Genomic DNA, 13,903 nt, shown 5'->3' with positions numbered 1-13,903 from the left:
TCAGAAGTAGAGCCAGCAGGACTTGCTGATGGATGGGGTGTGGGGAAGAAGGAAAGGAAGGAATAAAGACTGACTTGTAGCTTTTTGGCTGGGGCGGTCAGGTAGATGATTTACTGAGATGGAGAGGATTGAGAGAATGGCTCAGGGATAGGGACTCGAGTTATGCGTTGGACACGTTAAGTTTGAGATGCCTATTGTTTATCCAATTGAAGATATTAAGTAGTTGGTTTTCTCAGGAACATCTGGGCCAAACAAATTTAGAGGTCAGTATATTAGAGAAAGTATTTAAAAGTGATTGAAACTAGCTGAAATGACTCAGATTGTTTAAAGAAGAGACTAGGGCACAGGACTGGACCCTCGGGAGCTCTGTTGTTTAGAGGCCCGGTAAAGGATAAGGAATCATGGTTGCTGAGAAGTGGCACCATGAACAGCTGCTAAGTTGTCAGTGCTCCTTAAAGGCATGAACTTCCTCTTCTTTCAATTAAGGTTAAACTAAATTATACAGAAATACATGGGGAAAAATATTGGAAGTACCCCACCCCTAGTATACCAGATTCTGTTTCATAGAACTGTATCTAAGAGCCTTCCCAAATATGGAGATCAAGTCTTTGTTTTTAGTATGTTACAGATTATAGAAACAGACACGTTCTCTATACGTGAGGCTTATAAAAGGTCATAAAGATGACTGTGTGCTCCAGGGAATTAGGGTTTTAAAAACATTTGTTTTAGAAACAGACTTTCTGGGGCATCTGGATGGTTTAGTTGGTTAAGTGTCCAACTCTTGGTTTCAGCTCAGGTCATGATTTCAGGGTGATGAGATTGAGCCTCACATTGGGTTTCGCGCTGGGTGTGGAGTTGGCTTAAGACTTTCCCTCTGCCCCTCCCCACCGCTTGCTCACTCACTCACTCTAAATAAATAAATAGATCTGTAGAAACAGAGACTAAGTTTTCACAATCGCCAAATTTGATAGAAATAGGGACAGTCTGTTAAGCGTCTGCCTTCAGCTCAGGTCATGATTCCAGCATTCTGGGATCCAGGCCTTAGGCTCCCTGCTCAGCGGGGAGTCTGCTTCTCCCTCTCCCTCCGCGCCTCTGCCCCCATTTGTGTGCTTGTTCTCTCTCTCTCTCTCTCTAATGAATAAAATCTTTAAAAAAAAAATAAATGAGGACAGTCAAATTGCGCGGCCATGTATTCTTCATGTGTGCGTGCATTAAGAATGGCACCTGTTTCCTTCATCATTTGTTAAGAGGGTACCTACCTTGGCCCAAATAAGTGAGCTACTACTACATGACTTGAAATTTCCCAGCAAAGGCAGGAGGATTTGGAGTAAATTAGAATCCACATCTATCTTTGAATATTGATGGAATAACTAGCCCCTGTTTAAGGAAACCTCTTCAGAAGCCCATTCCAACCTTAGCTGGTGAAGATCTGGCTCTGAGTTTGTACCGTTTGAGTAACGTAGCACTATGTTTGGTCTCCGTCTGAACTGGATGTGTTTCTTCCTCAGGTCTGGCGGGAGTTTCCTGACCGCTTGGTGGGTTACCCGGGTCGTCTGCACCTCTGGGACCACGAGATGAATAAGTGGAAGTATGAGTCTGAGTGGACCAATGAGGTGTCCATGGTGCTCACAGGGGCAGCTTTTTATCACAAGGTAAGGTGGGGGGGAGCAGGCTGGGCTGCTCTGGGGGTCTGAGGTGACAAAACTGCACGCATGACACGTGTTCTGTGTGGCCCAGTTGAATTTCTGCTGAGTTTAGGAAAAATGTCCTACTCAGAGGGCCTACAGAGACCATGTTGTCGAGTGTGCCAACTATACTTCAGTTAAAAACGAAAGAAAGGTTATGTTGTGTGATGGTTTAAAGTTATTTTTCTTATTATATAAATAATGCATGCTCATAATAAAAAATATGGAAAATTCATAATAAATGTTATATAAGAAAAGTCACACACACACTCAAAATTCACTCATAGTCCTATCACTTAGAGATAACCATTGTTATTGTGTAGATGTTTTCTCCAGTTTGCCTTTTATTTACTTATTCACATATACAGACAGTTGTAAACATGCTCATTAGCCTGCTTTTTCCGTGTATTATCAGTTTTTTAACAGCATTCCTTCATAACATAATTGCTAATATGCTATTGTACTAATATCCATAAATCATATGTAACTATTTTTCTCTCACTGGATATTTAGATTGTCTCAAAATTTTTTGGCTATTTAAGATAATGCTTAATAGCTAATGTTTAAATAGTGATTAATATCCATTTTCATAAATGTTTGTGCTTGTGATCATTATGATAGCTTTCTGGAAGTAGAATTATATCAAAGGGACTAAACATTTTGGACAGGTTTCGAGATATATATATGTCTCTTGTTTTCAGTATTGTTTATGCCAGTTTATACTCCCACCAACAAAATGTAGAACTATCTTACTGTAACCCCCGCTTGCATGAAATACGTAAAAAGGGAAAATCAGACTGAGCTGTTTCGGTAAGTGAAAAAGGATCCTAACTGTTTTCACTCTGATTTGACTACTGTGGTTGAAATTCCTTTTGTGTATTTCCTCTCCTGAGATTGTCACTTCACTTTTTTGACTCTTTTTTTTTATTCGGGAGGGATTGAAAGAGGATGCTTGGGACTTTAGAATATTCAGGTTGGGGGTAGAGCGTCCCTGGGAGAGTGTGGCTGACTTGAGCTGTGACGCGTGCTCCGTTGTCTGTGACGGCACGAGGTACTGCTGGCCGGGGTCTCCTCTGCATCTCTGGCCGCCCCAGTGCCTTGACGGAGCCGAACTGTGGTGTAGTGATGGCACGTTGGTTTCTCAGTCCTGCTCTGTATTTTTCACGGCTCTCAATCCAGAAATGGGTTTTTTTTCTTAGCAATCATTAAGTAAGTGAGGTTTATAATTCATGGGGTTTATGGACGTACACTGTGTACAGTTCCCCGCCCCCCATGAATTTCTGTACTATCTCATACATATAGGTTATGGCAGCTTCAGAACTGCCTCATTTTGGAGTGCCTGGGTGGCTCAGTGGGTTAAGCATCTGACTCTTGATTTTGGCTCAGGTTATGATCTCAGGGTCCTGGGTTTGAGCCCCTGCATCGGGCTCCACACTCAGCTCCGTTCCCAGCCTACTGGTCTCTCTCCCTCTCCCTTGCCCCTCCCCCTCCTCATGCACACACATTCTCTCTCTAAAGCAAATCTTTAAAAAAACAAAAAAACAGAATTGGGCCTCATTTTGTATTTTACTTTAAAAAGCACACACCTTTGCAGTGTCAGTGCACCGGGAGTTTCTTTCTGTTTCTATTTGCAGTGTTTTCTCCAGGACAGAACGTAGAACACAGGATTGAGCACTGTGGCTCAAGAGAAGAACGGAGTAGAGATCAGTGTGTAGTGTGTCTCTGACTGATACTTTATTTATTAAACATATGATACATGAGTCTGAAAGGCCTGCATCCTATAAGGGCTTCACACTCTGTCTCTCCTCTGCTTATAATAGGTGATTTTTAAAAGAATGACAGTGTGGGGCGCCTGGGTGGCTCAGTCAGTTAAGCGGCTACCTTTGGCTCAGGTCATGATCCCAGCGTCCTGGGATCGAGTCCCACATTGGGCTCCCTGCTCAGCAGGGAGCCTGCTTCTCCCTCTGCCTGCCTCTCTGCCTACTAGTGCTTCTATCTCTCTGTCAAATAAATAAATAAAAAATCTTTAAAAAAAAAAAAAAAGAATGACAGTGTGAAAGAATCTTGGTCATTTGACCAAAAGCATTCTAATACTTCTTATAGCCTTGTGATTAATCCTACAAGAGAAAGCTTGTGCCCATGCCATGATTAAGTTGCCCTTTGACTGTCAACCATGGGGCACTGTTACTTGAATCTTTCTTCTTTTTGTCTCACCTGACAGTATTTTAATTACCTATATACCTACAAAATGCCTGGGGATATCAAGAACTGGGTGGATGCTCATATGAACTGTGAAGACATCGCCATGAATTTCCTGGTGGCTAACGTCACGGGGAAAGCCGTCATCAAGGTAAGGCATCCCGGTCCAGGTCTGCCACTAACTGCATGATCTTGTGCAAGTTTCTGTTTCTCTGAGCCTGAGAAGTTCTCTTAAATATAAATGAAGCGTTGGATTACATGAACTTTAAGCTCCCTTCTAACTTTAAGATTCTGTGATTGATGCAGTCACATTGTAACGTTAAAGCTAGCTTTTGATGTCTTAAACATATTTTCTTTTTTTATATGGTTTCTTTAGTTATTAATCTCCAGTATCAGAGATAAAGGCTGCGATGGTCAGTCCACAAATCATGTTTTTAAAAACCTTTAATAGTATTCTCAAATCTGATTTGGAATCTAGAGCTATTAAAGAATGCAACTTACATCTCTCTTAAGGTGGCTGGTTTTTATTTTTAAAGACATTGAGAAGATAAGTACACCTTGTCCAGTTACAACTATAGTTTTTCTAAACATTGTTTTTAAATATCAATCACCAGTTTTTGAAAGTAACTTTCCCATAACAAAAGCTGAGAGTACATAACGATCACATGGGGGTCTCTGTATCTGTAATGGGTGTCTATTCCTGAAATGTAGTTTTTGCTCGAACCAGATCCCCAGATACAAAGAGAGTTTACTTCTTTTTATGAGTGGAATTGTCCTGACCCTTTTTCCTTCTGGTTTAGAATTCCATGTAAAAATGGGCCATGCTTCTAGGCCAGATTCCTGTACTGGAGTCTGCCCATACTGGAAGCTTACATTGGAAGTGTGGTATGGCCTTCCCCACTGATTGTTCCTGCTATGAATTGATGGGAGAAGTCGGATTAAACCCAAGTGACCGAGGAAAGAGGAAGAGTCCCTGTCTGTGCTCTGTAAACTTGGTCCAGGCCTCACCCTGCCCCAGCCCTCTGACTCAGTTAGCACCCACCGCAAGAAAAAGTGAAGCAATGTAAATCACAGAACTAGTTTTACAGGAATCCCTCTTATCTTCAGAATTGCTTTTTGATGTGCTTCAAGATATTTTTAGCTGTGCCTGCTTACTCTGGACAGTCCTTCCGCCATCTGTGTGCTTCTTAGCCTGGCCTTAGGTATCTAGCTTTCTCTCTCCGCCCCCCCCCCCATCCTCTACTGTTTACTTAGCTTCACTAGGTTAGGGTAATGGTCTCCTTGGGTTTGCTAAGAAAATCATTAGAAGTTTAAGGTCTGGGAGAGCAGGACGGAGAGTCAGGGAAAAGAATTCAGAGGGTGAGGAGGACCACTGGGTTTTTTCCTGATTGAAGGGAATTGCAGAATAACCTGGCATCTTCAAGAGCATGGCACTGCTCGTAGCATTTGCCATTAGCTGGAAGAAGGAAAAAGAGTGTCTGTTGGAACTAAGGTTACGGTGAAACTTATGGGAAGCTGTATTTCATCGCCCTTATGGCTGCAAGAACAAATGGTGTTTATACAAGGACCTTGGCAGTGAGAAAACAGTCATTAAACAGGAATTAAGGAGCTTGTCATCACCACTTCTTTCTAGTTACAGAAGGCAAAAGCCCTCCAAGCCTTTTTTATTGGGCCCTTGTGAGTTCTGCTGTTGGCCAAGCCAGACAGAATTGAACGGAGGAATGGTGAGGTGTGTGTGTCTGTGTGCGTGCGTGTGTGTGCGTGCACGCATGCGCGTGCCCATATACGGGCACATGTATGCATGTGGAGGGAGCAGGCAGCTCAGCTTACAGAAGCGTGCACAGTGGTGTCACAAGCATGATTTTATTGTCCTTGGCACTGACAACCAGGTATATTTTTGTATTTCTCTGGCAGGTAACACCACGAAAGAAATTCAAGTGTCCTGAGTGCACAGCCATTGATGGGCTTTCGCTTGACCAGACACACATGGTGGAGAGGTGAGTGAGCTCTAACCAGAAGTCTGCCCTAGCCTCTGATCCCCATTTCCTGCCTTGGGCCTGTTTATGGGACTTGTTGGAGATACAAGGACAGCAGCTGGTAGCCATAGTCACCTCCTTTTGCACTGTGGGAATTGGGTTAGTTCAAGCCCAGGTCACTCAAAGAATTAATTTGGAATGCTACTTACTCGATTTGTAATGGCTGGAAGGGTCTTAAAAATATAGTTGGCCTTAAGCTCCAGAAGTCAGATTCTCCATGTGGACTAAGCAGTTAACCGTCCACAGTCATTTGAGTGGAAGCTAGTTAATTCCGAGAAATACTAGATTGTTTTGCAGGATAGTATCTCCATGTGACAGTAAAAGTTTGATTAGAAAGAATTTAGCCAAACCCAGAGACAAATTACCTTTGCTGACCAAAACACCTACCAAGAACAGAATTGAAAGCACAGCTCTTTCCATTACAGAGTGTGGGGGGGGTGGGGAGCATGGCAGCTCTGATACTCCTTTTATTTCAATTTGGTCAGTTACTCAACAAGCACACCTTTGTATGGAACATGATACTGAGCCTTGTAGGTGCGTGCAGAACAAACGGGAGGTGTACATCCTCCCTCAGGACCCTTACAATCCTAGAGTAGGCCTCATTGTTCTCACTTGTACCCCAAAGGTCCCCAAGCATGGCATCTCCTGAATCAAACCTAATTCTCCCAAAAGGCAGCTCCTTACGTGAGACAGCAAGCTCGGACATCCAGTGACACTGTTGTCAGGGGACCAGGGCGCACTCAGAGAGTGCTGGAGTAGCCTTTATAGAATAAGACATGTAGTCAGGTGTCCACAGGCTCATACGGATCTTCTCGCAGCGTCCATTTCTAAAGGGTATCCGCCCTGTTCAAGTCTTTAAAGCCTGGAGGATTTTCTTGTACAAAACGTTGTTTCACTTGGCCTGGATTCTTCTATGATGCTCTCCTCCTCCTTATTTCTTATTCTTACCCTCTAAATAATCCTTTACTCTTTCATATATAAGTATCTTACCCAAATGACATGACTTTTATCAACTGTCAATGTGAAATAATATATTATATGATTTTGGAGATATCTGTCACTGGTGTCAGAGGAATTACACAGTCAAGGGCAGTGACATTAACTGTCATAGCTCATTTAGAAGAGACCCCGATTATAGTTATATTGGAGTACCGATATTATTATTAAACCTACCTCCATTTCTTCATGTTTGGGAGAATTCATAGCATTAAGCTATTGGGTAATTGGGCTGAGTTAAAATGGTGTTATATTGTATAAGATAGGAATTTTCGGGAGAAAGGTTGGCCTGATGATGGCCTTGCAGTTCATGCTAAGGCTAAACAACTCTTCTCTAGCACCACTGAGATAACAAATGTAAAGAGATTTAACATGCAGTGTGAGAGATTTAAGTTAGATAGAATTATTATTAAACATTGAAGAAAGTAACTAAGGGAGCTGTGGGGGCTTCCTCTTGGGAATAGGCTTTTGAAAATAGAATAGGCCATTGCCCAGATGTCGTTAGGCTTTGAATAAGATTCTGTCAGAGTTTATAATTAACAACAACAAATACGCGTGTTAACAATCCAAAGCTATATGTGATAAGTGCCTTAAGGGAGGCTCCGAATGTTACCGTTGATCAGGGGAAAGAGAAGTGACTTCTTGCTAGGTTGATTACTAGGAATAATTTTGTAATAGATGACGCCTGAAGTCAGCCTTCAGAGATCACTAGGATCACTGGGCAAAAAGAGGAGATCGCAGGCAGGGGAGACTGGGTGGCCGAAGGTTCCAGTCAGCAGGATGAAGGTGAATCTGGCAAGCAGTTAGGAGTCCAGTCTGCCTAGAGTGTAGAATTCTGGCCTGTTGGTCCTGGGCCCTAAAGAACTGCCCAGTGAAGGAGTCTGAACTTACTTCTTCAGGCTCTGATACACCACTGAAGGTTTTTGAACAGGGGAGCTTGATCAAAGTATTGTTTTGAGATTCACTTGGAAGTAGTGCACACAATGGAATGAAGCTAAAGAAATTGAAGAAAGCACATTTGGAAAGCTTGAACTAAGTTGAGTGTGGAAAGGAAGGGATGGATTAAATTATAAGACATGGGGTTTTGGTTTTGGTTTTGTTTTGTTTTTTTTCCAAAGGAAGATATGCTAGAACTTGAGGTTATGGGGAAGGAATTGACACAGGGAGCTTATTAGATCTCAAGTCAGGAAGAATGGTAGTACTGTTAACAGTGTGAATGATACAGTTAGGAGGAGACGCTGGTTCATGAGGAGGGAATGTGGATGGTTGCACCTTTAGCAGTGTAATTAGTGAGGACAGGAGGAGATTTGAATCATGGGTGAAGTTGGAGAGCAGTAAGGTAGGTAAAGATTTGGGGGTCTTTCCCTCTCTATGTGCAGATGTAGATACAGAGCAAGCATTTGGAAACACGGAACTAGGCCTTCAGGAAGAAGATGAAAACAAAGGTAGATATTGGAAAGACATCTGCCCAGAGATGGCCATTGACTGGAGAAAAGGCAAGGGCAGAATCTTGAGAAGTGCTGACATTTTAGAGACAGAAAGAATAACTGAAAACAGAAGCAGCCACTGGAGAGGCCAGGAGAGAAGCAGGATCTACAGTGCACGGAAGCAAGGGAGGCGCACAGAACATGCAGACTGAGGAAAGGGGCTTTGAGTTAAATGGGTCACCAAAAAAATAATGCCATAGGGTGATGGGGCCTATGGGTTATGGAGTGTGCGTCTGTGTGAGGAAGTGTAGTTAGTGAATGTAGAATACGCTTTTGAGAAATTTGATTAGGGAACAGAGGACATCAGTCTTGAAATCAGAAACTGGGAGCAAAACTATTTGGATTAAAGATCGAATCACTAAATTATTAAATGAGGCACTTAGATTGGGAGGGAGGAAGGCATGATTTAAGCCATCTTGGGTAGACCAAGAGATGGAGTTACAACTGTGGAATTTTTCACTTGTTGGGGTTTTTTTTGTTTTGTTGTTGTTTTTTTTAATAGTTCCCTTTGCAGAATTCCCATTTTGCACAAAACAGTGAAAGAAGTTAACCACTTTGCAAGTTAGGACCTTGTGTTAGGTTTTGTAGTTTAATAAGCTTATTTATTCTTACATTTGGGGTCTTGGAGCAGAAATCTCAGTTGTGTAGGAGTGTAGCTTTTACTGCCCAGCATCCATTTCCAGGATCTACTGTTAATTCTTTAACAAGCAGAAAACCAGAAGTCTTTGTAACTGTTCATTTTGACCAATTGTTTCACCAAGTTAAGGCAATATGGCAGGCAGACAGTGCTGATCTTAGGAAAAAGAACATTGTATTTTGATTCAGGCCCATCTTTGTTCAACAAATTATGGGTTTGCCACTTAGTAGCTGTCTGACTTAAGAAAACTGATTTGCTTTACCCTGAATTCCAGTCATTTTATCTCCTAAAATAGGTATATTAATATTTATCAAATTACAGTATCCATTCACGGGTTCAACAAATCCCTATTGAGCATCTTGGTACCAAACACTGTGTTATGTGCTGGAGATGAATGAAGTAATAACACTGGAAAGCCCGTAACCCGATGCTGGGCCACATGAGTCTCCTTCCCAGTTTCCCCAGCATTAGTCCTCAAGGCTCCAGGTTACTTTAGGTAATTGGATGTGTTTACAAGGAAAACAGAAAACCATGAGTCCTTTCTCCTACAGACGCTTCTAGCACTTCAGAGGTAGACATTGGCAGTTCTTAACCTGTTTGTACTAGATTAGAAAACCAACCTGGGGAAGCATTTACTGACAGGGTAGCTGGACCCCTAACAGAACAACTCAGGTGAGCCACCAGCAACCAGCCAAGCTCACCATCTGCCCCAACCTGTGGCCCAACCCAGACCCCCGTGTGAAAAGAAAGTAGGAAACACTGTCAGTACCTGGCAGGAGCATTTAGGACCTTTACCCCTCAGTGGCCAGCAGCTTTTCCAGTGCAGGCTGTGTGGAGCGAAAGAAGCACTCACCAGGCCTGGGTTAGCCAGGGGCAGTTGTCAATAAGTCAGCTGGCCTGAGCCCCAGTGGCTTCTTGCCCATGGCCCGGCCCTGTTGGCAGATCTGGTTACAGAGGAGACGTTGTCCTCGGTGCTCTCCAGCGGGCTGTGGAGCCACTGTCCTCTGCCAAGAACCCTGGCTCTTCTTTAATACATACTCACTGGTACCTGTGCTGGGCATGGCTGGCCTTTGCTGGCCAGTGTCTACAGGCATGATGACTGGAAACTGGAAGAATCCGTACATGTTTGTAGACAGAACAGCTGCCAAAAGGAAGACCTTGGAGAGACTGACTGTGTCTGCTACCACCTTGACCCTATCCTTGGAGGAGAGGGGAGTTGCTGTGCTCGCTCAGTACCCCTTTGCGGACACTCCTGGTCTTCCCCGGGATGACCTCGGACGCCCACCTCCTGAGTCTCACAGGACTGCTGGCAGGAGGGAAGGTCCGTTACCTGTGAGTTATAGTAGTGTGATGGAAAGCACAAAGGCTCTCTTGCCAGTGTAGACCTGCGTTAGAGACCCAGCTCCAGCACTTTCCAGCTCAGGGGCCTCGGGCCTCAGCTTTAACTGCTCAGCCTGTAATAGGAAGCTACTGTAAACCAGCCCTTGGGCATATTGAGGGGGCTACTTTAAGGAATCAATGAAATCACGTTTGTAAATTATCTGGCACATAATAGGTGCTCAGCAGTTAATTTCCAGGCCCTCCATTTGGACTCTGGAATTAGGTTCACAAATAAATTTGTATCATCTCATCATTAAGATTTTTTAGTCTCAGGAGCCAGACTACCTGGGTTTGGCTCTGCCTCTTATTGTTATTTGACCTTTGGACATGTTACATGCTTCTCCATGTTTCAGTCTTCCCGGTGTAAAATGGGAATAATCATAGGACCTACCCATAGGGTTGTTGGCATGATGGAGGGGGTTCCTAATCTATGTGGGGGCACTTGTAACACAGCCTGGAACCTCTGATACATACTCACTGTTGACTTATGGTGGTGGACACAGTGGAGTTATTAGCTAGAAGAGCTCCAAATGAAATGGTAACACATTCTTTTAGAAACATAATGACCAAGAGAAAAGAATTGATGACTGGCTTCTTTATTAATTGGTTTCTTCCTAAAGCTCCAAAGACTCAAAAACTTGTGGATTAAAACATTTGGAAACAAGGCTTCCAGGATCTCAGGACAGAAGAGACTTTTCTGGTCTGTGTCCTGGAATTCAGCCCCTCTTGGGTAAATGGCTCTGCCTGGTTGGTTTATTCTTACTGTAGCTCTCGGGTGCCTGGGCCTGACTTGAGGGGAGACAGTACTGACCTTTTTGAAATCCATCCTGGAGGTCCCCTTAACTTCAAAAGCCATGTTTACGGGCTTGTTTTTCCTCTCTGGTCTGGCACGTCCTCCCAGCTGTCACACTCAGTTGGCCTGATTGACCAGCACCCTTTCCTGCCAGCGTGCCTGACCTGCTCACCTCTGAGGAGGTTGCTCACTGGCTCCAGGCGTGGTATGGAGGCAAGGACACTGCCGTCTCCCCTCCCACAGAGCTGCCGGGCTGTCTGTCACGTGGCCCGATGGCGCTGCTCGCTCTGACACAGGAACGGCAGCTCTCCGTAGGCTGGTGGGTCAGGGATTGCCCTCCATGACTGTTGGTCGAGTGAGTGAAGGGTTTATTGTTTGGAGGTGAGGTTCCCCGCCTGTTATCTTCATCTGCCTTCCACTGCCCCAGGTGTAAGGTCCTCCCCTCGGCCTTTTAAACTTCAGTAAGCTGGAGCTCAGATCCGGGAGCCTCTCCACCCTTTGCCTTCTCAGTTCAGCTGGCAGACATGGGGTTAAGAATTGTTGGCAGCTAATCCACCTAGGTTTGAGGCCTGCTTGTCCTGAGGGGGGGAAGAATGAGTGGAATTTGAGGGGGAGGGGAAAAGATACTCTGACCTCTGCAGGCCCGTGGCCTCCAGACAGCATCCCCTGTTCACTTTCTCCCCCTGAACAATAGTCCCAGTCCCCTCAGATCATTTCTGCTGTCCACACCCTCCCAACCTTTCGTAAGAACCTGGGAGCAGGCTGGGGACACTTGGATTTCTTTTGTTGATACCTAATAGTATGTGTTTTGCTCTCATCTGTCAGCCTCTTGAATATTTTCTCTGTTTTCCTTACTCCTTTCCCTCTCATCCATCACCTGCCTCCTCTCCCCAAACCCCTCAGGTCTGAGTGCATCAACAAGTTTGCTTCCGTCTTTGGGACGATGCCTCTAAAGGTGGTGGAACACCGAGCTGACCCTGTCCTGTACAAAGATGACTTTCCTGAGAAACTGAAGAGCTTCCCCAACATCGGCAGCTTATGAAACAGGCCACTGGCGGAGGTCTGAATGTTAAGCTGGGACAGAGGAGAATACGGCCTCCCCGGCACTCTGATATCAGGGTGTGGGGGCTCTTTGATCGACAGGCTGGACCGGGACACCTAACCTGTTTCCTCAAGAACCGGAACCTAAAGAAAGTGTCTAAGCACCTTGAGTGGTGTGTGCCCTGTTCTAGTGTTTCTTATGACCTCCGATGGGTTGTTGTTGAAAATGCCAAATGGAAGCCTTTGTGGCATGCTCTGGGTTTAAATCCAGCTCAGGCTCCCTTTGTTTGCAGTTCCAGTAAAACAGTCTGGGAGGAAATGTCACTGACCCTAAGACTGCGGAGAAGACAAACCTACTGGCCATATTAGATTTGGGGAATCGTGTAGATCACGCCCATATCTCACCTTTAGCTATTTCAGATCAGTGAGGCTTTTTAGGCGGAAAAGCCAAACCAAGAACTTGATGCAAAATCCCAACATCTTCGTGGGATTTGACCTCTGCCCTGGGACCGGGGGCACTGGGCCCACGCATGGGCAGAGCACCAAATGCTGAATTGGGATCCTGTAAGTTCCATGAACCATTCCTCTTTGGTTTGGCTTGTTGATATGATTAAAATAATTTTTTATTCCTTTTTATACTATGTTTGAAATGCTGATTATTGGTAATCCAAGGAACGTTCTTTTTTTTGTGTAGTTAACTCCATCTTCTGGTTAACTTCAGTCTGCCATCCGTGTCTAGGAGGATACATAGCCAGGAGGAATATCCGAGGCCATGTGCATCAAGTAGAAGATCCCCAAACTATAAACATTCTGAGAGAAGATTCCTCCAAAGGAATCTCTTTGCTTCTTGATTAGATCCAGTCCATTTCCCTGAGTATTCTCAGGGAAAACAGAGACCTTCTAAAGCCGTACCCTGAGATGCTCTAGCTGGTGCCATGCTGTAAATGTTGAGGGAGTTGTGATCCCCCACCCCAAGGGGATGCCAGAATTTCCCTCATTCTTTTGGTGTAAACTGAATGTTAGCCAGGGAGGTTCTGGCTAATGTTAAATGCTACTCTAACAACTGCTTTACAATAGTTGCCGGTATATTTAAATCATTAAATTTCAGCATTTAGTAATATTGCACATGTGTGAAGTATACCTCTTTAAGCCCCGTTGATGAACAAATCTACTCTGGCAAATGTTAGATGTTATGGATTCAAAACAGATTTATCTGGCTCTAATATTAAGATTAGCCACAGTTTGGGCTTTAGCCATAACATATGTCCCCAGAACACAAAATACATAACAATTTGCCTGGAATATGGTTATAATTACTGAAACCTAGCTGTGTACCAGTCGAAGTCACTCATACACCACCCATTGTTCTCTTGGGTGACACGAAGGTGAACAGTTACAAAGCTATAGTTTTTAAACTTGTAGTTTTAACAAGAGTCACTTCAGCTGTGTTCCCATAGACTTTGAGAGGTCAAAGAAAACTTCAAGAAGTAGCAGAATTGACAGCGGGAATCGTGAGAGTTTCATCTTCTCTCGCAATGAGGAGCGAGAGCACTGGACTGTTCCTGGTGGAAGGGACGAGATGCCGCCGCCTCCTGTACGTTCATGTTGCAGGTGCAGACACGGAAGCTGTGATTTGTCCAACGTGTTGC

General features: G+C 44.2%; 1 protein-coding gene across 3 annotated transcripts in view; it reads left to right on the top strand.

Moving 5' to 3' along the window:
- Positions 1–12,890, top strand: part of EXT2 (exostosin glycosyltransferase 2) — a 132,812-nt gene extending 119,922 nt beyond the window's left edge. For all 3 annotated transcript variants that reach the window (XM_025878386.2, XM_073904715.1, XM_025878388.2), the window contains 4 exons: positions 1,509–1,652; positions 3,907–4,035; positions 5,799–5,881; positions 12,117–12,890. In XM_025878386.2, coding sequence (XP_025734171.1) covers positions 1,509–1,652; positions 3,907–4,035; positions 5,799–5,881; positions 12,117–12,255 — 495 coding nt within the window. In that variant the 3' untranslated portion in view covers positions 12,256–12,890. The remainder of the gene's footprint in view (positions 1–1,508; positions 1,653–3,906; positions 4,036–5,798; positions 5,882–12,116) is intronic.
- Positions 12,891–13,903: the final 1,013 nt, after the last annotated feature.

This window comes from Callorhinus ursinus, unplaced genomic scaffold (assembly GCF_003265705.2).
Source record: "Callorhinus ursinus isolate GAN/ISIS: 27379988/994484 unplaced genomic scaffold, GSC_fseal_2.0 scaffold21, whole genome shotgun sequence".
In the NCBI taxonomy this organism is placed as follows: domain Eukaryota; kingdom Metazoa; phylum Chordata; class Mammalia; order Carnivora; family Otariidae; genus Callorhinus; species Callorhinus ursinus.
The sequence above is the reverse complement of the archived record's forward strand: the minus strand, read 5'-3'. Positions and strand labels throughout refer to the sequence as shown.